The sequence below is a fragment of the Tamandua tetradactyla genome, chromosome 9, assembly GCF_023851605.1.
Source record: "Tamandua tetradactyla isolate mTamTet1 chromosome 9, mTamTet1.pri, whole genome shotgun sequence".
Lineage (NCBI taxonomy): Eukaryota > Metazoa > Chordata > Mammalia > Pilosa > Myrmecophagidae > Tamandua > Tamandua tetradactyla.
In genome coordinates, this window is record NC_135335.1 from 92,034,850 (window position 1) to 92,058,326 (window position 23,477).

A 23,477-nucleotide genomic window follows, 5' to 3' on the forward strand; every position below is an offset into this window, starting at 1 on the left:
TGAAAGGAAAGGCAAAATGAAACGAGCTGTATCACTTATCAAGCTGGTTGCTCAAATACACAAAAATGTTTCAAGTATCTTTAAAGCACACTAATTTGCCTGCATATCTTTAGTGAGAAGTAAAACAAGGACAAAAAGAATGATAAAGAATCCCTAAACTAATTAAATTGTTAATAACTATGTTAATATAAATAAGAATAAGCATTTTCAGTGTAAGAAGAAAGACAAATATGAAATCAAAGTTAAATAAAAGTTCTATAATTCTAAATTTGAATGAGAACTATCAGTATGAATTCTTTTTTTCCCCTTTATATAGAGGCCATTATTTATTTCTAAATAAAGACCAAATACCATTTTCCATTAAAATGAACAAGGGCTCCCTGGAGACCTGACTGATTCTAGGTCTGAGGCAGGGCAATCAAATAAATGGTAGATGAGGGGAAGTTTTTCTTTTATTGAGCTAATAAAAGAAATTACAGAATAAGAATACTAACATATTACAACTCGTAAAGCAATATTCATTGGTGATTACTAAATCCTTGAGGTGAAAAGCTAATGGGAATTTGATAAGTGGATCAGGCTGTTTGAAGCCATTAATCAATCTGAACATTAGAAAAAGAGAAATAGAGTTGTGGCTCTCAACTGAAGTAGTCATACCACTTATGAAGTACTTTACAAAACAAACCTGAATTTGATCAAACCTGGGATAAAAACACATAAAAGACATGGAGATGCCATCAAGAAATATAACAAATTTCAGCTGAAAGTAAAGTAGGGGACCTCTAGAACAAAAGTTTTAGGGATAAATGTCAACCAAATGGAATTGGTGAACCTTGTTGCATCAGATTTAAACAAAATTAAAAAAAGTATTTTTCAGGAGATGAAAATCTCTGGTGACTTTAAATAAATAATCTCAGATCATGGGTATATTGCTGTTTATTCACTCTTCTTTACATATGTTAAAATCTTTCCATTATACAGATAAAAAAGTATTCTAATTCATTCACTTAAATATTTACATGTCTTTGTAAGAGATAGGAGAGCAATTTCAGTAATTCATACTGGAGCTGATTTTTTTCTTGTGTGTGCTAGTTCTTTTTTGCTCTGAAATCAATCACTACCTAGAGAAGGAGGAGAACAAATTAATTGGTTACTGGCTCCTAGCAATGACATACAAGAAAAACAATGAAAGTTTAAATTCTGATCTCATAGATCTTTAGATATCAGGCTTTTTCAGATTTCTGTTATTTGACATTTAGACCCTCAGATATTTATTTACTTTTGGAGAATAAATTCAAGCCGATAAACATTGTGTCCATTATTAAGCATTAAACACTCTACCGTGTGCTGAGATGCATGTCTGTGTCTTAAATGTGTGTATATTTAAATATTTGATACACAAAGTTTATATGCTCCCTATACCCTATCATGGCCCTGAAAGACTGATAGTTTTTAAGGATGCTGACTCTACCCTATTTTCTATTTTGAAGACTTAAAGGTAAAATGGGATTAATTTTTAAACAGGTGATTTGGATTATTGCGGCTTGGGGCTTGCCTAGCCCGACCGCACTGGGGTCTCGTCCTCGGATGTGGTTTGGCTGGAGAGCGGCATCAGCCGAGACCACGGGGCTCGAAGGTTTGGAGGGCGCACGAGCACAATAAACTGAGACTAAAGAATAATAGTAGTAATTTATTGCATAGGGCTCGCGGGACTTAGCTGGCTGGCAAGGCTTACAGGCTAAGACCCCGACAGGAGGAAACACAAAGAATATATAGGGTTGGTGAGGGGGAGTTAGTTAGGGGTGAAGAAACTTTGATGGGCAGCTGGTATGGTGTCGTATAGGATGTGGATTGGTTAGGAGGTGTGTTGAATATTATAATGGGTGGTGAGGTGAGGAGTGTACATGGTCTAATGAAGAAGAGGTGAAAAGGTGGTGCGATATATGCTCAGGAGTTGCTAGGCAGGGGGTTAGAATAGCAAGGCTTGCAAGAACGAGAGATGTCTGGATATGTTAGGGCATGTTAAGGCAGATAAGAGGCAACAGTTACAAATATATGCAGCAGATTAGATAATATTTTGACAATTGAAGTAATAAAACTGGTGGGCAGAGGTTTACTGTGAAATCTAGATTTTTCCATATTTGACTATCTTCACAAAGAGAATGGATGATTGCATGTCCTGGATATTGTAAGCAATTGTTAAAAATGAGTTTAAACCAGGCATTGCAGAGATATACATCCATTCTTGAGAAAGGAATTTTAAAACCACTGGATTGGGGGTGTGTGAGGGTAGTACAGTGGTAGAATTCTCACCTGCCCCGTGGGAGATCTGGGTTCAATTCCTGGCCTATGCACTTTCCCAAAAAACTAAACAAGCAAACAAAAAACCAATCAAAAAAAAAAAAAAGTCAACAAATGGTGCTGCAATAATGGGATACTCACATGGAAAAAGAATGAAATGTAACCCCACCATACAGCATACAAAAAAAAAATACAAAAAAACACACTGGATTATTTTGATTAAGGTGTATTTTTCTTATTGCATGAAATACAGATAATGCTCTCTTGCTCTTATTATCTTAGAGGGTTTGAATTATATGATATTTAAAGTAATGTGACATTATACTGAAGTATTTCTTTAAGCAACCGAGATCTAGGTTTGGAGCAGTGTTCTCTGGATTAGAATAATCTATTTGAAACTGATCAACACGGAGTGCTAGTTAAATTATGTGTGCTTCCTCTTACAGAGGCCATACCTAGTTCCACATAATAAATTACCTTAATGTGATTTCTGATCTTCGTAGTTTCTTGAAGTCCTTCTCAAAGCAGGGATTTACAAAGCGAATAGAATGGACATCTGTTTTAATATTTAATAGACAGAAACCTATTAGTGGGATTTCAATAATACTGTATCTGGACTCTCTTATTCTAAATTGCATTTTGGTGCCCTTTTATGAGACACATAATGCTCACCAATTAAGTGAACTTGTGTTTTTTATATATTGGTTCCAGACTCATTTTGGCATAAAATCCTTTATAATTGGGCTTCTGACCGCCTCTCTAGTCCAGTTGTTGCTAATTCCCAGGAAAACAAGCGGTTTTTTAGAGATGGGAAAAATACCCTCCAAACAGCAAGTGGTAATTAAGCCCAAAATGGTGGAAGACAGCTACCTACTGAATAAGCACGAAAAGTGGAAAAAGATCCCTAATGGAACGACTTGATTGAAGTTAGAAACTATAAAAGGCAGATTTTATAGCCACGGATGCAGTTAGCGTGACTGAGGTTGAGGCCAGAAGTGAGAAGGACAGTGATTCAGAACCGAAGGCAGCATGCGGAACCTCAAACTAGGGGACCCGAGGAGGGAGGCGGACCCGAGGTGGCAGGCGGACCCGAGGCGGGAGGCGGACCCGAGGCGGCAGGGGAACCAGAGGCGGGAGGCGGGCCCGAGGCGGGAGACGGACCCGAGGTGGCAGGCGGACCCGAGGCGGGAGGCGGACCCGAGGCGGCAGGGGAACCAGAGGCGGAAGGCGGACCCGAGGCGGGAGGCGGACCCGAGGCGGCAGGGGAACCAGAGGCGGGAGGCGGGCCCGAGGCGGGAGGCGGACCCGAGGTGGCAGGCGGACCCGAGGTGGCAGGCGGACCCGAGGCGGGAGGCGGACCCGAGGCGGCAGGGGGACCCGAGGCGGCAGGGGAACCAGAGGCGGGAGGCGGACCCGAGGCGGGAGGCGGACCCGAGGCGGCAGGCGGAGCCGAGGCGGCAGGCGGACCCGAGGCGGGAGGCGGGCACGTGGCGTCACCTGCAGTGGCGTCACGCGCGGCGCAGGCGGCCATGGAGGGCAGTGAGTTGCGCAGCCGAAGCTGCTCTCCACCGCCGCCCCACAGCGACTGGGGTCGTCTCGAGGCGGCCATCCTTAGTGGTTGGAGAAACTTCTGGCAGTCGGTGGGCAAGGAAAGGACGGTGCCGGCGGCCTCCGGGGAGGAGGCGGATGAGGAGACCAGTATCCTGATGCGGCTGCCGGTGAGCATCAGGCACCCGCCCGGAGGGCCGCCGGGGGCGGCCGGGAGGGGGCGGTCCCCCGGGAGGCCTGGAAGCTCTCTCCCCGCGCCCCTGCCTGTGACTGGTCTGTCCCTGTCATCCTTAGAAGCAACTGTTGACCAGAAACGCGGTGGCGTTGTTCCCTGATGCTCCGCAGCCAGAGGCCGGAGGTCGCAGATAAACTCACGTTCCGGGGGCGCAGTCGTGACTAGCCAGATTATCTTCAGGGTTCCTATCACGAAAAACAGGCACAGGGGACTAGAGGTTAAGGAAATGAGGCCATTCCAGGCCTTTCCAAGACCAGGTTATCTTGGAAAGCATCCTTCATCTCTGTTCTCAGTATCTTTCATTTTAGGCGCAGTATATAAAAACACTGCGGGGGTAGGGGGCGGGGTGTCACCCAAAACACTTTTGAGGACTTTCGGCTATTATCGTTATCAGTTACTGTATATTTGGTAACAGAACTGCTTCTTAATTGAAAATAAATATGTTAACACGTGCCTCAGGATACAACAGGACGCATGGATTATACATGTGAAAGACGAATTGTCAATTATTTATCTCATCTGGATTTATTGATACCTCCTGACGACCATCAGGAGTTGAAATCTGCAGGTTTAGAATAGCTTCAAAGTTGTCCCCCTTTCAGAGGTTATTTGAAACAGTTTAATTGATTATTTTGAAGAACAGAAATGGCATAGTTTGATCTACAAAAATCAGAAATGTGACCTCTTGAGACCCTTTATTCTACCTTAACTAATTAATTCAAGTAAATGGTGTATGAAAATAGACATGAGGGAAAATGAAAGGGCCTGGTTATTTTGTTTGAAAAAGTAACAGGCAGTGGTTGATTTTTCAGAAATGTTTCAGTGTGTCAGAAATTATGTTCCTAATCATTCCCTCCTCATGGCAGGAAGACAACTGCAGATTGATGGATTTAATTATTTAAAAGACCAACTATTCACTTGACCCTTTATTAGTTTTGAAATGTATCTTAACCACAGTTTTCCAGGGTAAATTATTCATCCTGTTTTTCTACCCCTTGTCTCTTTTTGTTTCAGATTGATGTACAGCTATATATTTTATCATTTCTTTCACCCCATGATCTTTGTCAGTTGGGAAGTACAAATCATTATTGGCATGAAACTGTACGAGATCCAATTTTGTGGAGATACTTCCTGTTGCGGGATCTCCCTTCTTGGAATTCTGTTGACTGGAAGTCTCTTCCGGATTTAGAAATCTTAAAAAAGCCTATATCTGAAGTCACTGGTGGTGCGTTTTTTGACTACATGGCAGTGTAAGTATCTAGTTTTTAGGAAACAAAAAGGAGACATTAAATTTTACTATAGTAAGTCAATAGTCTAAATTAATTCCAACGCTACTACTAATTAGTTTCATGGATTTGGGGTCTTCCCGTGGCCTCGTACAAAGATTGTGGTTTGAGTTAAATGACTTCCTTCATAGGATCCTTCCATCTTGTAACATGTAGCAGCACAGATGGCAAGGAGTAAAATACTTATAATTTTCATTATCTTTGGAGCATTTGTCCTTTTGTTTAATAGTAACTACTTTTTCTATATTCATGAAAGGAATGACCAGAAATCTGACAGCAGTTCCTTGGCAGGAAGAAAATCATTCTCTAGGCTCTGGGAAATAAGATTTTGTTATCACCCGAAGCACTGACATTTTCTAATCACATGTAGATGAGAGAGAGTTAACATTATTGAGTACCTGCAGTATATTAGGTTCTATGAGGGATGCTTAAAAATATTTCCTCATTTAACCCTCAGCAACAGGGAGATATTCTTGTTTCATGATTGTTGAGTTGAGATTAAGAGAGGGTACATGATTTGCCTAAGGGCATCATACTCTCTTAAAGATATATAATGTCACTGGGTCTGATTATAACCTCCTTTATTAAGGACCCCAAATTTGAGGCATTGCAAATAAAACTAAAAAAAATTTATGCTTTCGGTAAGAATTGTTTTGCTGTGCTACATTCAGTAGCTACATACAGGATTTTTTTTTATTTTATTTAGATTATTCAGAACCTTTTCTTATTCATATGTCCTTACATCGTTCCTTATTGCCATTACATGAAGTCTTGGGAAACTACTTGATTAAAATGTACATGGTGCGTTATATATAATCTCAACAAATGCCAGGTACATATCCTTTGACACCCCACAGCCAAACATATCATCAGGTGTATCTGATGCTTTGGAAACAGATTTTCCCCAGGGAATAATAGTAATCCTCAATGCCACCATTTGCAATTATATAAACTCTTTCTAATCCTTACAAGTGTGGATTGGTTCGTATTGCTCTAATATTGCAGATGAAGAAACTAAAGTTCAGACTATAAGTGGCTTATACAACTAAATAAGGGGTTAAAACTTGACCAGATCTACCTTTATGTTAGCCCCTCTATTAACCAACTTGAATTTAGCTAAAGGACTTTAGGTTTTATTTATTTATTTTGATTTTTTAGACATTTTTAATTTTGAAATACAACATATATATTAAAAAAAAAGCCATAATTTCAAAGTACATTTAACAAGTAATCACGGAACAAATTTCCAAGTTTGGTATGGGCTACCATTCCCCATTTTCAGGTTTTTCCTTCTTTCTAGCTGCTTTGAAACACTGGAAACTAAAAGAAATATGGTGATTAAGCAGTCATACTTGTTTGTTAAATCCTATCTTCTCTGTTATAACTTCTCCTCCTTTGAACCTACTCACAATCAGTAGGGGTCTTTGTAGTCTGCCCATGCTAACTATTTCATGTTGAAAAAGAGTATCAGCAGTATAGGATAGGGGGATGAAATTAGTTGATATTCTTGGAGAGGGTGAACCCTCCTAGAATTTGTCTGGCTTAAGAACCCTCTGGAGGCTGTAGGTTTCAGGAAAGTAAGCTTAGTATATGAAACTTTGTAGCGTCTCAGTTAAAGTTCTAGAGTTTTTTAGGATTAACAGGAATGATGTTAGTTGGGGTATGGCAAGCCATGGCTGTGAAAAATGTCTAGCTGAAGTTTGCTAAGAGTAATCTTAGAATAGCTTCTTGACTCCCTTTGAACTTTCTAAGCTACTGATACCATATTTTGTTACATTTCTTTTCCCCCTTTTAGTCTGGAAGGCATCGATGATCCTATGGTGCCAAGCCAGAGATGTTCATCCCTGAATGTCATGTTCAAAATAGGGGGAGTGGAATGATTTTCCTTGCAATGGTGGGCTTAGAGAGAGAGAGAGAGAGAGACCACATCTGAGCAACCAAAGAGGTTTCCTGGAAGCAACTATAGGCATAATAATATGTGGTCTTCGCTTTTCTGCTGTATAAATACTTTTAATGATAGCAAGCCTCATTGGGAGTCCCTGATGTTTGAGAGAATACCAGGGGTTTCCCAAATGGGAAAATTTAGTATTTCCATATTTTTTCTCCAGTGCCTCAAGGGATTCTACCAATACTTTGTAATTATCAGCCCACTATCATCTGGGATATCTTTGGCTATTACATTAAGCGATACAGAATTACAAGGCCTTATTCCTGTTCTGGCTTCATGTGTTTGGATTGTTTAAATGAACTCTCCAGACAGATTGATTTAGCATGTGTGTTATAGAAAATTTAGGTTCTAGACACAATAAAACTCTCTGCCTTTGGCCTCATGCAGTAGGTGGAGCTCTAGAGTTCATACATTATCATCTTTTGCCCTGTATTCTGATTTACATTAGTCCCAACCAGATTGGCTTCATTTTTATCTGTAATTGAAGCTTGATCTCTTTTGGTTACTTTACTGTTATTGTATGTAGAAGTGCTAACTTTCAGAGCTGCAGAACTCTAGCTCTGAATCTGAGGTGTCACAGAGATTCTTAAGTTTCCAGAAAAATATCAGCTTATACACGTATAGCTCATCAGTGTCTCAGAATCTAGAAATACACTTACAACTTCGGAATAAGTATGGCTATGTGCTGGTTTGAATCTGTTGTGTACCTCAGAAAAACCAGGTTCTTTAATCCTCACTTAGTATTGCTGGGTGGGATCATTTTATGTTTCTATGGAGATGTGACCCACCCAATTGTGAATGGTAACTTTTGATCAGATGGTTTCCATGGAGATGTGTCTCTACCCATTCAAGGTGGGATTGCTTGCTGGAGCCCTTTAAGAGGGAACCACTTTGGAAGAAACTAGTGAGCCAACAGAGCCCACACAGCCAGAGATAGTAGGAAATACAGAATGAAAATGCACCCTGGAGAAGCAGTTGATGAAAGCTAGTAGACATTGCCATGTGCCTTTACAGTTGAGAGAGAAACTGCAAATGTCATCAGCCTTCTTGAGCCAAAGTATTTTTCCTTGGCTGCCTTAGTTTAGACATTTTTAGAGACTTGCTTTAATGTGGACATTTTCACAGCCTTAGAACTGAAAACTTGCAACTTAATAAATTCCCTTTTTTAAAAAAAGCCGTTCCATTTCTGGAATATTGCATTCTTGCAGCTTACAAATTAAAACAGGTATTGGTACCAGAGAAGTGGGATGCTGTGGTTTGCAAATACCACACATGTTGGAATCATTTTTCAAAAGGATAAGGGAAAGATTCTGGGAGAGTTGAAAAGATCTTGATAGAGAAGGCCTAGAACACTTTGAAGAGACTCTTGATAGAAATGTTGATTCTAAAGATACCTTTGATAAGGCCTTAGACAAATGATGCACATGTTATTGCAGACTGGAAAGAAAGTGACTCTTGTTTTAAAATGGCAGATAATCTGGCAAAATTGATTACTAGTTTTGAATGGAAGGCAGATTTTAAGTCATAAACCTGGATATTTAGCAGAAGGATTTTCAAATTAAATGTGGAAAGTGTGGCCTGCTTTCTCCTTGCAGTTTATAGTGAAATGCGACAGGAAAGAGATAAGCTGAAAACTGAACTCTTGGGTATAGAGGAACCAGAAACTGATGGTCTGGAAAATTCTTGGCTTCCAGAAAGGAAGGCCCCAGAGGATGATAATCTACGTGAGGACTTAACCAAACATGGGAGTGGTCAGCCATTACAGGACAAGCAAGGATTTAAAATGAAGTTATCCAGAAAGGATATGTGGAAAGTCCTTTTGTTTGATGGGCATGATCCCAGCATACTGCATAGAAAGCCAACAAAAGTGTTGTGGGATCTCTATAAACAGAACCACTACCAGTCTGATAAAAGGGACAGAAAAGGGACACATTGAAGGAAAAATAACTTTACAGGTAGAACAATGGAAGCTAAGGTCTGAAGCCAGGAAACCTCAGGCCAGGAGAGTAGACCCACCCATGCACCTGGAGAGGTTGAATTTTCCCGGAAGACAGGGGGCAGGAGTTTCAATGCCTCAAGCCCTGGAGAGGGTGGAGTACATTTCTTGGGAATTGGGGAGAGCCTTGCTGCCATCACATAGTTCTGAGGGAGTTGAGCATGTGCCCCAGAGATGGTGGAGAGCCTCGGTGCAGCCCCAATGCATGGAGAGGATGGAGCCAAGGAAAAGATGGTCTCTCCAATGTCCTTCAGGATTACAATTTTCATCCCAGCATTTGGAGACAGCCAGGCCACTGTATAGGCCCTTGGAAAGGATGGGTCTGCTGCTTTCTAAACCCTGGGGATAAATGACTTTCAGACTTTGAAATCTAATGGACTTTGCCCTGCACATTTTCATAAGTGTTTGGGCCCAGTGACCTCTATATTTCTTCCAATTTCTCCTTATAGAAATGGGAATATTTCTATATCTGTCCCTGCTTTGTATATTGGCAGCATATAACTTGTTCTGAGTTTTACAGGTCCAGAATCAGAGGAAAATTTTACCTTAGGACATCATGCCTGTAGCTGATTTTGATGAGATTTTGTACTGTGTCTGATTTTGTATTGTTACTAAAATGGTTTAAGGCTTTGTGATACTGTGATGGAATGATTGTATTTTGCATTTAGAAAGAACATGTCTTTTGGGGCTCCAAAGGATAAAATGTGCCAGTTTGAATCTGTTGTGTACCCCAGAAAAGCCACGTTCTTTAATCCTCATTCAGTTTTGCTGAATGGGATCTTTTTTATTCCTTCCATAGAGATGTGATGCACCCAGTTGTGGGTGGTAACTTTTGATTAAATGATTTCCATGGAGATGTCTCTCCACCTGTTCAAGGTGGAATTGCTTACTGAAGTCCTTTAAGAGGGAACCATCTTGAAAAAAGCTAGAGAGCCAGCAGAGCCCACACATCCAAAGATGGTTGGAGATACAGAAAGAAAATGTGCCCTGGAGAAGCAGTTGAAGAAGCCTGGAGAGAAAGCTAGCAGACATTGCCATGTGCCTTTACAGCTGAGAGAGAAACCCTGAATGTCATTGGCCTTCTTGAACCAAGATATCTTTCTGTGGATGCCTTAGTGTGCTGGTTTGAAAGGATGTATGTCCCCTGGAAAAGCCATGTTTTAGTTTAAATCCCATTTCATAAAGGCAGAATAATCCCTAGTCAATACTGTATGTTTGAAACTGTAATCAGATCATCCCCCTGGGGATGTGATTTAATCAAGAGTGGTTGTTAAGCTGGATTAGGTGATGACATGTCTCCACCCATTTGGGTGGGTCTTGATAAGTTTCTGGAGTCCTATAAAAGAGGAAACAAATTAGAGAATGAAAGAGATTTGGAGAGAGCAGAGAATGCTGCAGCACCTCGAAGCAGAGTCCACCAGCCATCGACCTTTGGAGATGAAAGAAAATGCCTCCTGGGGAGGCATGAAGCATGAAGCCAGTAGAAGAAGCTAGCAGATGATGCTGTATTCACCATGTGCCCTTCCAGATGAGAGAGGGACCCCAACCTTGTTCACCATCTGCCTTTCCAGATGAGAGAGAAATTCTGAGTGTGTTTGCCATGTGCCCCTCAGCTGAGAGAGAAACCCTGAACTTCATTGGCCTTGAACCAAGGTATCTTTCCCTGGATGCCTTTGATTGGACATTTCTATAGACTTGTTGTAATTGGGACATTTTCTTGGCCTTAGAACTGTAAACTAGCAAACTAGAACACTTAATTTGGACATTTTCATAGACTTGCCTTAATTTGGACATTTTCACAGTCTTAGAACTCTATTCTTATACTTTAATAAATTTCCTTTTTTAAAAAAAAAAAACATTCTGTTTATGGTATATAGCATTCCGGCACCTTACAAACTGAAATACCTGCCATAAGAGCTTACAATCTAGGCTCCAATTTTCTTATAAGTATTTTCTGAAAGAAACTATAGCATGTTTGTTCTGTAGTTTCTGGTTTATTTTGCAGGGCACATTTTCGCCAAAGTTCATGCAGTTCATTCATACCTCATGATATTGTTCCTTTTTGTAGCCGCACAATATGTATACACACATATATATACATATCTTTTGGCTTCTCAGTCATTGTACCCTTCGTCTCTCTCCATCCATTGGACATCATGGATAGTGTCCAGAATAAACAGTGTCTTACAATGTCCTCACTTGGTTGTACAATCATCATCACTCTCAATTTTAGACAATTTTCACTGGTTCAAAGAGAGCAAGAACCAATAAACACAGCCTCACCAATTATCAAATCAAAACCTCCCCTATTGCTGTGGTACTATTGCTGTCTTCCTGTTATCTATAGGCCATAGGATCAATATTAGTTTTCCCCTTATAACTCTCTATTATTGACTCTTTGCTCAAGATCACACCTTTGAAGGATTTCATGAGAGAACTTATTTATAATTGTTGAGTTAATCAGTGGGATGCATGGCCCACTATACATTTCTTTCAATCATACTCGCCTTCATTATGATAGTCTTACACTAATTAGGTACCATAACTTCTATCCATTCCTTACATATAAGTTCCACTTCATTGGGTAACCTTTCCACCATCTCTAACTTCTGTGTGCCTGTAGGTCCCCCATATCCCACAGTGTAAAACCTTTGGGATTACCTTTGTTAGAATCATAATAGCAAAATCTTACAGTATATATCCTTTTGTATCTGGGCTTATTTCACTCAGCGTTAGATCCTCAGATTTCATCCATTTTGTCTTATGCTTCAGGATCTCATTTCATCTTACTGCTGCATAATTCATTATATGTATATACCACATTTTGTTTATCCACTCATCTGTTTATGGATACTTGGATTGTTTCCATCCTTTGACAGTTGTGAAATGTGCTGTTCTGAACATTGGTGTGCAAACGTCTGTTTGTGTCACTGCTTTCAGTTCTGGGTATATACCAAGCATTGGTAATGCTGGGTCATAGGGCAACATGGTACTTAATTATCTAAGGAACCGCCAAACTGTCTTCCATAGCATTACCATTATACCTATCCACCAGCAGTGTGTATGTTCCAATTTCTCCATTTTCTCCAAAATCTGTAGTTTTCTGTTCTTATAAGTGTGATGTGTCGTTGTAGTCATGATTTGCATTTCCCTTATATCTCTTTATGTGCTTTTTAACCATTTGTAATTGCTCTTCACAAAAATGTTTATTCATATCCTTTGCCCATTTTGTAATTGGGTTTTTTTTCTGTTGTTGTTGAGTTGTACAATTTCTTTATGTCCACAGGATAACAAACCTTTATCCAGTATGTGGTTTCCAAGTATTTTCTCCCATTGAGTTGATTGCCTCTCACCTTTATGACAAGGACCTTTGAGGCACAGGAGCTTTTGATTTTGAGACATACCCATTTATCAATTTTCTCTTTCATTGATTATGTTTTGGGTGTAAAGTTTAAGAAGCTATCTCCTATTACCATGTCTTGAAGATGTTTTCCTTTATTTTCTTCAAATAGTTTTATGGTACTGGCTCTTTCTATTTAAGTCTTTAATCCATTTCAAATTAATTTTTGTATTGGATGTAAGGTAGGCATCCTTTTCCATTCATTTGACTATTGATATCAAGTTCTCCTATGCCTATTTACTGAAAGACTTTTCTGTCCCAGTAAATCCCCAGTGGATTTGGGGGTCTTATAGAAGATTATTTGACTATAGATTTTGTGGTCTGTCTCTCTACTCTCAATTCAATTCCATTGGTCCATACTTCTGTCTTTGTGCCTGTACCATGCTTGAGCACTGTGGCTTTATAGTAAGCTTTAAAGTCAGAAAGTAATAGTACTCCCACTTTGTTCTTCTTTTTTAGGATCTCTTTAAGCTATTTGAAGTGCTATTCCCTTCCAAATAAATTTGATAAGTAGTTTTCCAAGTCTTCAAAGTAGGTTGTTGGAATTTTTATTGGTATTATACTTAATCTCTAAATCAGTTTGAGTATAATTGACATTTTAATGGCATTCAGCTTTCCTACCTATTAGCATGGAATGTCTTTCCATCTATTTAGGTCTTTGATTTCTTTTAGCAGTATTTTTTCTTTGCGTAAGTCCTTGACATCCTTGGTTAAGCTTATTCCTAAGTACTTGATTCTTTTGGTTTCTATTTTGAATGGATAATTTATGTCTCCTCAGTTAAGGCATTACCTGTGTATAGAAACATCAGTGATTTTTGTAAATTAATCTTGTATCCTTCCACTTTGCTGAATGTTTATTGGCTCAAGTAGCTTTGTCGTGGATTTCTCAGAGTTTTCCAAGTATAGGATCATGTCGTTTGCAAATAATGAAAGTTTTACTTCTTTATTTCCACTTTGGATGCCTTTTATTTCTTTAACCTGCCTAATTGCTCTACCTAGGATTTCTAGCACAGTGTTGAATAGTAGTGGTGACTGTAGGCAGCCTTGTTTCTTTCCTTATCCTAGAGCAATGCTTTCGGTCTCTCACCATTAAGTATGATGCTGGCTGTGGTTTTTTCATATATGCCCTTTATGAGATTGAGGAAGGTTCCTTCAGTTCCTACCTTTTGAAGTGTCTTTATCAGAAAATGATGCTGAATTTTTTGAGTACTTTCTTAGCCTCAATTGAGAAATTTCTTTTGATTTGTTAATGTGCTATACTACATTGATTAATTTTCTTATGTTGAACCACCCCTGCATTCCTGATGTAAACCCCACTTGGTCCTAGTATATAATTCTTTTAATGTGTCATTGGATTTAATTTGCTATTATTCTGTTGAGAATTTTTTTTTTATTAATTAACGGAAAAAAAGAAATTAACCCAACATTTAGAAATCATACCATTCTACATACGCAATCAGTAATTCTTAACATCATCACATAGATACATGATCATCGTTTCTTAGTACATTTGCATCGGTTTAGAAGAACTAGCAACACAACTGAAAAAGATATAGAATGTTAATATAGAGAAAAAAATAAAAGTAATAATAGTAAGAACAAAACAAAACAAAACAAAACAAAAACCTATAGCTCGGATGCAGCTTCATTCAGTGTCTTAACATGATTACTTTACAATTAGGTATTATTGTGCTGTCCATTTTTGAGTTTTTGTATCTAGTCCTGTTGCACAGTCTGTATGCCATCAGCTCCGATTACCCATTATCTTACCCTGCTTCTAACTCCTGCTGAACTCTGTTACCAATGACATATTCTAAGTTTATTCTCGAATGTCGATTCACATCATTGGGACCATACAGTATTTGTCTTTTAGTTTTTGGCTAGACTCACTCAGCATAATGTTCTCTAGGTCCATCCATGTTATTACATGCTTCATAATTTTATCCTGTCTTAAAGCTGCATAATATTCCATCGTATGTATATACCACAGTTTGTTTAGCCACTCGTCTGTTGATGGACATTTTGGCTGTTTCCATCTCTTTGCAATTGTAAATAGTGCTGTTAAAAACATTGGTGTGCAAATGTCCGTTTGAGTTTTTGCCCTTAATTCCTTTGAGTAGATACCCAGCAATGGTATTGCTGGGTCGTATGGCAATTCTATATTCAGCTTTTTGAGGAACCGCCAAACTGCCTTCCACAGTGGTTGCACCATTTGACATTCCCACCAACAGTGGATAAGTGTGCCTCTTTCACCGCATCCTCTCCAGCACTTGTCATTTTCTGTTTTGCTCATGATGGCCATTCTGGTGGGTGTGAGATGATATCTCATTGTGGTTTTGATTTGCATTTCTCTAATGGCCAGGGACATTGAGCATCTCTTCATGTGCCTTTTGGCCATTTGTATTTCCTCCTCTGAGAGGTGTCTATTCAAGTCTTTTTCCCATTTTGTAATTGGGTTGGCTGTCTTTTTGTTGTTGGGTTGAACAATCTCTTTATAAATTGTGGATACTAGACCTTTATCTGATATGTCATTTCCAAATATTGTTTCCCATTGTGTAGGCTGTCTTTCTACTTTCTTGATGAAGTTCTTTGATGCACAAAAGTGTTTAATTTTGAGGAGCTCCCATTTATTTATTTCCTTCTTCAGTGCTCTTGCTTTAGGTTTAAGGTCCATAAAACTGCCTCCAATTGTAAGATTCATAAGATATCTCCCTACATTTTCCTCTAACTGTTTTATGTTGTTAGACCTAATGTTTAGATCTTTGATCCATTTTGAGTTAACTTTTGTGTAGGGTGTGAGATATGGGTCTTCTTTCATTCTTTTGCATATGGATATCCAGTTCTCTAGGCACCATTTATTGAAGAGACTGTTCTGTCCCAGGTGAGTTGGCTTGACTGCCTTATCAAAGATCAAATGTCCATAGTTGAGAGGGTCTATATCTGAGCACTCTATTCGATTCCATTGGTCGATATATCTATCTTTATGCCAATACCATGCTGTTTTGATGACTGTGGCTTCATAATATGCCTTAAAGTCAGGCAGTGCAAGACCTCCAGCTTCGTTTTTTTTCCTCAAAATGTTTTTAGCAATTTGGGGCACCCTGCCCTTCCAGATAAATTTGCTTATTGGTTTTTCTATTTCTGAAAAATAAGTTGTTGGGATTTTGATTGGTATTGCATTGAATCTGTAAATCAATTTAGGTAGGATTGACATCTTAACTATATTTAGTCTTCCAATCCATGAACATGGTATGCCCTTCCATCTATTTAGGTCTTCTGTGATTTCTTTTAGCAGTTTTTTGTAGTTTTCTTTATATAGGTTTTTGTCTCTTTAGTTAAATTTATTCCTAGGTATTTTATTCTTTTAGTTGCAGTTGTAAATGGGATTCGTTTCTTGATTTCCCCCTTCGCTTGTTCATTGCTAGGTTATAGAAATGCTACAGATTTTTGAATGTTGATCTTGTAACCTGCTATTTTGCTGTACTCATTTATTAGCTCTAGTAGTTTTGTTGTGGATTTTTCCGGGTTTTCGATGTATAGTATCATATCGTCTGCAAACAGTGATAGTTTTACTTCTTCCTTTCCAATTTTGATGCCTTGTATTTCTTTTTCTTGTCTAATTGCTCTGGCTAGAACCTCCAACACAATGTTGAATAATAGTGGTGATAGTGGACATCCTTGTCTTGTTCCTGATCTTAGGGGGAAAGTTTTCAATTTTTCCCCATTGAGGATGATGTTAGCTGTGGGTTTTTCATATATTCCCTGTATCATTTTAAGGAAGTTCCCTTGTATTCCTATCCTTTGAAGTGTTTTCAACAGGAAAGGATGTTGAATCTTGTCAAATGCCTTCTCTGCATCAATTGAGATGATCATGTGATTTTTCTGCTTTGATTTGTTGATATGGTGTATTACATTAATTGATTTTCTTATGTTGAACCATCCTTGCATACCGGGGATGAATCCTACTTGGTCATGATGTATAATTCTTTTAATGTGTTGTTGGATACGATTTGCTAGAATTTTATTGAGGATTTTTGCATCTATATTCATTAGAGAGATTGGCCTGTAGTTTTCTTTTTTTGTAATATCTTTGCCTGGTTTTGGTATGAGGGTGATGTTGGCTTCATAGAATGAATTAGGTAGTTTTCCCTCCGCTTCGATTTTTTTGAAGAGTTTGAGGAGAGTTGGTACTAATTCTTTCTGGAATGTTTGATAGAATTCAGATGTGAAGCCGTCTAGTCCTGGACTTTTCTTTTTAGGAAGCTTTTGAATGACTAATTCAATTTCTTTACTTGTGATTGGTTTGTTGAGGTCATCTATGTCTTCTTGAGTCAAAGTTGGTTGTTCATGTCTTTCCAGGAACCCGTCCATTTCCTCTAAATTGTTGTATTTATTAGCGTAAAGTTGTTCATAGTATCCTGTTATTACCTCCTTTGTTTCTGTGAGGTCAGTAGTTATGTCTCCTCTTCCATTTCTGATCTTATTTATTTGCATCCTCTCTCTTCTTCTTTTTGTCAATCTTGCTAAGGGCCCATCAATCTTATTAATTTTCTCATAGAACCAACTTCTGGCCTTATTGATTTTCTCTATTGTTTTCATGTTTTCAATTTCATTTATTTCTGCTCTAATCTTTGTTATTTCTTTCCTTTTGCTTGCTTTGGGATTAGTTTGCTGTTCTTTCTCCAGTTCTTCCAAGTGGACAGTTAATTCCTGCATTTTTGCCTTTTCTTTTCTGATATAGGCATTTAGGGCAATAAATTTCCCTCTTAGCACTGCCTTTGCTGCGTCCAATAAGTTTTGATATGTTGTGTTTTCATTTTCATTTCATAGGCAATTTCTCTAGCAATTTCTTCTTTGACCCACTCGTTGTTTAGGAGTGTGTTGTTGAACCTCCACATGTTTGTGAATTTTCTGGCACTCCGCCTATTATTGATTTCCAACTTCATTCCTTTATGATCCAAGAAAGTGTTGTGTATGATTTCAATCTTTTTAAATTTGTTAAGACTTGCTTTGTGACCCAGCATATGGTCTATCTTTGAGAATGATCCATGAGCACTTGAGAAAAAGGTGTATCCTGCTGTTGTGGGATGTAATGTCCTATTAATGTCTGTTAAGTCTAGCTCATTTATAGTAATATTCAGATTCTCTGTTTCTTTATTGATCCTCTGTCTAGATGTTCTGTCCATTGATGAGAGTGGTGAATTGAAGTCTCCAACTATTATGGTATATGAGTCTATTTCCCTTTTCAGTGTTTGCAGTGTATTCCTCACGTATTTTGGGGCATTCTGGTTCGGTGCGTAAATATTTATGATTGTTATGTCTTTTTGTTTAATTGTTCCTTTTATTAGTATATAGTGCCCTTCTTTGTCTCTTTTAACTGTTTTACATTTGAAGTCTAATTTGTTGGATATTGGTATAGCCACTCCTGCTCTTTTCTGGTTGTTATTTGCATGAAATATCTTTTCCCAACCTCTCATTTTCAACCTATGTTTATCTTTGGGTCTAAGATGTGTTTCCTGTAGACAGCATATAGAAGGATCCTGTTTTTTAATCCATTCTGCCAATCTATGTCTTTTGATTGGGGAATTCAGTCCATTAACATTTAGTGTTATTACTGTTTGGATAATATTTTCCTCTAACATTTTGCCTTTTGTATTATATATATCATATCTGATTTTCCTTCTTTCTACACTCTTCTCCATACCTCTCTCTTCTGTCTTTTCGTATCTGACTCTAGTACTCCCTTTAGTATTTCTTGCAGAGCTGGTCTCTTGGTCACAAATTCTCTCAGTGACTTTTTGTCTGAGAATGTTTTAATTTCTCCTTCATTTTTGAAGGACAATTTTGCTGAATATAGGAGTCTTGGTTGGCAGTTTTTCTCTTTTAGTAATTTAAATATATTATCCCACTGTCTTCTAGCTTCCATGGTTTCTGCTGAGAAATCTGCAGATAGTCTTATTGGGTTTCCCTTGTATATGATGGATTGTTTTTCTCTTGCTGCTTTCAAGATCCTCTCTTTCTCTTTGACCTCTGACATTCTAACTAGTAAGTGTCTTGGAGAACATCTATTTGGGTCTATTCTCTTTGGGGTGCGCTGCACTTCTTGGATCTGTAATTTTAGGTCTTTCATAAGAGTTGGGAAATTTTCAGTGAAAATTTCTTCCATTAGTTTTTCTCCTCCTTTTCCCTTCTCTTCTCCTTCTGGGACACCCACAACACGTATATTTGTGCGGTTCATATTGTCCTTGAGTTCCCTGATCCCCTGTTCAAATTTTTCCATTCTTTTCCCGATAGTTTCTGTTTCTTTTTGGAATTCAGATGTTCCATCCTCCAAATCACTTATTCTATCTTCTGTCTCTTTAAATCTATCATTGTAGGTATCCATTGTTTTTTCCATCTTTTCTACTTTATCCTTCACTTCCATAAGTTCTGTGATTTGTTTTTCAGTTTTTCTATTTCTTCTTTATGTTCAGCCCATGTATTTTTCATGTCCTCCCTCAATTTATCGATTTCATTTTTGAAGATGTTTTCCATTTCTGTTCGTATATTCAGCATTAGTTGTCTCAGCTCTTGTATCTCATTTGAACTATTGGTTTGTTCCTTTGACTGGGCCATATTCTCAATCTTCTGAGCGTGGACCGTTATCTTCTGCTGCTGGCGTCTGGACATTTAGTCAGATTTCCCTGGGTGTCAAACCCAACAAGGTTGAAAGATTTTTCTGTGAAATCTCTGGGTTCTGTTTTTCTTATCCTGCCCAGTAGGTGGCGCTCGTGGCACATGTTTGTCTCACGTGTTTGGAAGGGATTCCCCCGGTCACCGATCTCCGTGGCCTGGGGATTTCCGATCCAATTCTCTCCGTTGGTTCGGGGGGCCGCGCGTGGTGTGGGCGTCAGCCGCCGCGGCTTGAGGGGACCCTGTGGCTGGTCGCCGGCCGCAGCGGGCCCGGGGAATTCACCACTGGACCAGGAAGTCGCCCGCGGGGAGGGGCATCGGTCACTGGCCGCCGCGGCCTGTGGAATTCCCCACCGGACCAGGAAGCCGCCCGAGGGGAAGGGTCACCGCGGCTTGGGTAGCCCTCTGATCCGAGACTCGCAGCCGGACCAGGAAGCCCGCAAAAGAGGGGCGCCAGCCACCTCGGCTTGTGAAACTTGCCTCTCTGAGACTCTCAGCTGGCCCGGGAAGGAGGGAGGGAGAAGCTCCGGCCGCCACAGCTGCCGCTGCTCGGGAAATCGCGCGCCGCTCGGGGATCTCACCGCAGCCGAGTCTCGCAGTCAGACTAGCCAGTCCAGACTGGAGTATGCTGTGTGTCCGTTCCCTGATGTGGCCCCGGGAGCTGTTCTGCACTGTTTCAGTTCACCTAGTAGTTGCGGCCGGCGGCTGCCGGTCCACATGGCCCCCGGCAGCCGCTCCGCTCGCCACCGCCGCTGCCACCACCCTTCTCGGGGCCTGCGCACCTTCCTCCTAGAATTTTTGCATCTGTCTTCATTAGGAAGATTGGTCTTTAGTCTTCTGTTCTTGTAGCATCTTTATCTGGTTTTGATATTATAGTGATCTTAGCTTCTTAAAATTAGTTAGGTAGTGTTTCTTTTTCCTCAATTATTTGAAAAAGTTTGAGCAGGATTGGTGTTATTTCTTTTTGGAATGTTTGATAAAATTCCCTGTGAAGCCATCTGGTCCTGGACTTTTCTTTGTAGGAAGTTTTTTGGTGACTGATTGAATTTCTTTACTGGTAGTTGGTTTGTGGAGATATCCTGTTTCTTCCAAGTCAGTGTAGATTGTTTGTATATTTCTAGGAATTTGTCCATTTCATCTAAATTTTCTAGTTTGTGGCTTATAGTTGTTCATAGTAGTCTCCTATGATTTTTTTATATTTGTTCAGGACCCATGGTAATGACTCCCTTTATTCCTGATTTTGTTTATCTGCATCCTTTCTCTTTTTTTCTTTGTCAGACTAGCCAGGGGTCCATCAATTTTATTGATTTCCTTAAAGAATCAACTTTTTTGCCGTTGATACTTTCTGTTGTTATTTTATTCTCCAGTTTGTTTATTTCTGCTTTAATCTTTGTTATTTTTCTTCTTCTGTTTACTTTGGGAAGAATTGGAATTCTCTATTTTTTTCAGATAAACAGTTAAGTCCTTGATTTTTTTCTCATTCTTTTTTATTTTTATTTTTTGTTTGATTATTTTCTCATTCTTCTTTTTTTTTTTTTTTTTTTTTTTTTTAAAGGAAAGACAGAGAGAAGGAAGGAAGGATAGAAGGAAGGAAGGAAGAAAGGGAAACATCTTTAAACATTTTCTTGTTTTATTGTATTCTGTTTCTCCGTTTTTGTTACATGGGCTGGGGCCGGGAATCGAACCGAGGTCCTCCGGCATAGCAGGCAAGCACTTTGCCCGCTGAGCCACCGCGGCCCGCCCCATTCTTCTTTTTTTAATGTAGGCATTTAGGGCAATATATTTCTCTCTTAGCACTGCCTTTGACACTTACCATAGTTCTTATATATTATATTCTCATTTTCATTCATCTCCAGATTTTTAATTATTTTTCTAGTCATTTCTTCTTTGACTCACTGATTATTTAAGAGTATGTTGTTTAATCTCCATATATTTGTGAAAATTCTATTTCTTTAGTGGTTAGTAAATTTCCAGGTTCATTCCATTTTGGTCATAAAGTGCTTTGGATAATTTCAGTCATATTAAACTTATAAAGACAGTTTTGTGTCCCAGCATATTATCTATCTTGGAAAACAATCCATGAGCACTGGAGAAAAATGTTTATCCTGGTGTTTTGTGGTGTAACAATCTATATATGTCTATTAGGTCTAATTCATTTATCACATTAAGTTTTCTGTTCCCTTAGTGATCCTATGTCTGGTTGTACTGTCTATGGAGTAGAGTGATATATTGATGTCTCCCACTGTTAATGTTGAAGCATGTATAGCTCTCTTCAGTTTTGCCAGTGTTTGCTAATGTAGTTTGGAGCTCCTTGATTGAGAACATTAATATTTATGTTTGCTGTTTCTTCTTGGGGAACTGTCCCTCTTATTAAAATGTAGTGTTCTTCTTTGTCTCTATTGGCGTCTTCACATTTAAAACCTTTTATCTGATGTTAGTGTAGCTACTCCACCTTTCTTCTGGTTACAGCTTGCGTGGAACATCTTCCGTCCTTTCACTTTCAGTTTATTTGTATTCTTGGGTCTAAGGTGTGTCTCTTCTAAACAGTACTTAGATGGATCATGTCTTATCCATTCTGCCAATCTGTATCTTTTAATTGGTGAGTTTAGTCCAGTATCCTTCAAAATTTTTACTGTAAAAGCAGTTCTTGAATCTACTATTTTATCCTTTATTTTTCGTCATATCTGTATATTCTTTTCCTTTTTTCTCTTTTTATCCTTTGAATTACTTGTACTCTAATTCTGTGCCCTCCTTCAGACCTTCCTCTCCTGTCTGTTTTTTTTCAACTGACAGAACTCCTTTTGATATTTCTTGTAGGGCATACCTCTTGTTGACTAGATCTCTTATTCTCTGTTTGTCTTTGAAGATTTTAATCTCTCCCTGTACCTTAAAGGGTAATTTGGCTGGATAAATAATTCGTGTCTGGAAGCCTTTCTCATTCAGGATTGTAAATATATAATAGCACTGCCTTCTTGCCTCCTATTGAGTAGTCTGAACTCATACTTAAGTGATATCCCTTGTATGTAGTAGATCATTTTTCTCATGGAGCTTTCAGGACTTTCTGCTTCTCTTCAACATTTGTCAGTCTGATTACTATGTGTCTTAGGGTAGGCCTAGCTGGATTTATTCTGTTTGGGGTTCATTCAGCCTGTTTGAATTGCATGTTTATATCTTTTAAAAGGGTTGGGAAGCTTTCTCTGATTAGCTCTTCTACTAACCTTTCCAACCCTTTTCTTTTCTCATTTTGGAACACCAATGATTCTTGTATTCGTGTGCCTTTTGTTGTTGTCATTTCCCTGAGATCCACTTCCATTTTTTCCATCTTTCTTGCTATTTGTTCTTTTGTGCTCTCAAGTTCAGTTGTTCTGTCTTCTAGTTTGCTTATTTTTTCTTCTACTTCTTCACATCTGCTATTGTGTGTCTTTCGTGTATTTTTAATTTGGTCTACAGTATCTTTCATCTCTTTGAGATCTGCTATTTTCCTATTTGATCTTTGCTTTTTAAGCGTCTAGTGTCTTCTTGATAGCCTTTACTTCTTTGTAAATATCCTTAAGTAATTGTTCCATATTTTGTGTCCCCTGCAGTGTTTTGATTTGACATTTATCTAGGCCATTTCTGCCTGGATGGTCATGTGCTTTGTGATTTTCTGTTATATCCTGAACTTTTGATTATCTTAATAAGGTTATTTTGCAAGTTTGTTTCCTTCACTCATATAAATTTCGTATTTACTTGGGTTTACATTGAAGGTTGCTGTGGTAGTTAGATTCAGTTGTCAACTTGGCCAGGTGAACATGCCTAGTTATGTTGCTGTGGACATGAGCCAATGGTTCGTGAACCTCATCTGTTGGTCATTACATCTGCAGTCTGCTAAGAGGTGTGCCTGCTGCAATGAATGATGTTTGAGTTAATTGGCTGGTGCTTAAATGAGAGAGCTCAACATAACACAGCCCAAGCAGCTCAGCATACCTCATCTCAGCACTCACAGCTCAGCCCAGGTCTTTGGAGATGCAGAAAGAAATTACTCCAGGGAAAGTTGTTGGAACCCAGAGGCCTAGAGAGAAGCCCAGCAGACATCACTCTGAGCCTTCCCA

At 39.0% G+C, this 23,477-nt stretch overlaps 1 protein-coding gene and 1 long non-coding RNA gene across 11 annotated transcripts in view; one reads left to right on the top strand and one right to left on the bottom strand.

Moving 5' to 3' along the window:
• Positions 1 to 900: 900 nt before the first annotated feature.
• LOC143647264 (uncharacterized) lies at positions 901 to 3,763 on the bottom strand. 10 transcript variants are annotated; one of them, XR_013157949.1, is made up of 5 exons: positions 3,391 to 3,414; positions 3,172 to 3,235; positions 2,974 to 3,075; positions 2,779 to 2,857; positions 901 to 1,121 (listed from the first exon to the last, which is right to left on the bottom strand). It is a non-coding gene; the product is annotated as an uncharacterized LOC143647264 (long non-coding RNA). The 10 variants fall into 10 exon arrangements; XR_013157941.1 differs by having other exon boundaries at positions 3,176 to 3,235; positions 3,391 to 3,411; XR_013157942.1 differs by lacking the exons at positions 3,172 to 3,235; positions 3,391 to 3,414 and adding an exon at positions 3,715 to 3,763.
• Positions 3,764 to 3,787: 24 nt separating this feature from the next.
• FBXO4 (F-box protein 4) overlaps positions 3,788 to 23,477 on the top strand; it is a 38,330-nt gene continuing 18,640 nt past the window's right edge. The window contains exons 1-2 of the mRNA XM_077117074.1: positions 3,788 to 4,019; positions 5,099 to 5,334. Of these exons, the coding sequence (XP_076973189.1) occupies positions 3,831 to 4,019; positions 5,099 to 5,334 (425 nt within the window). The 5' untranslated portion in view covers positions 3,788 to 3,830. The remainder of the gene's footprint in view (positions 4,020 to 5,098; positions 5,335 to 23,477) is intronic.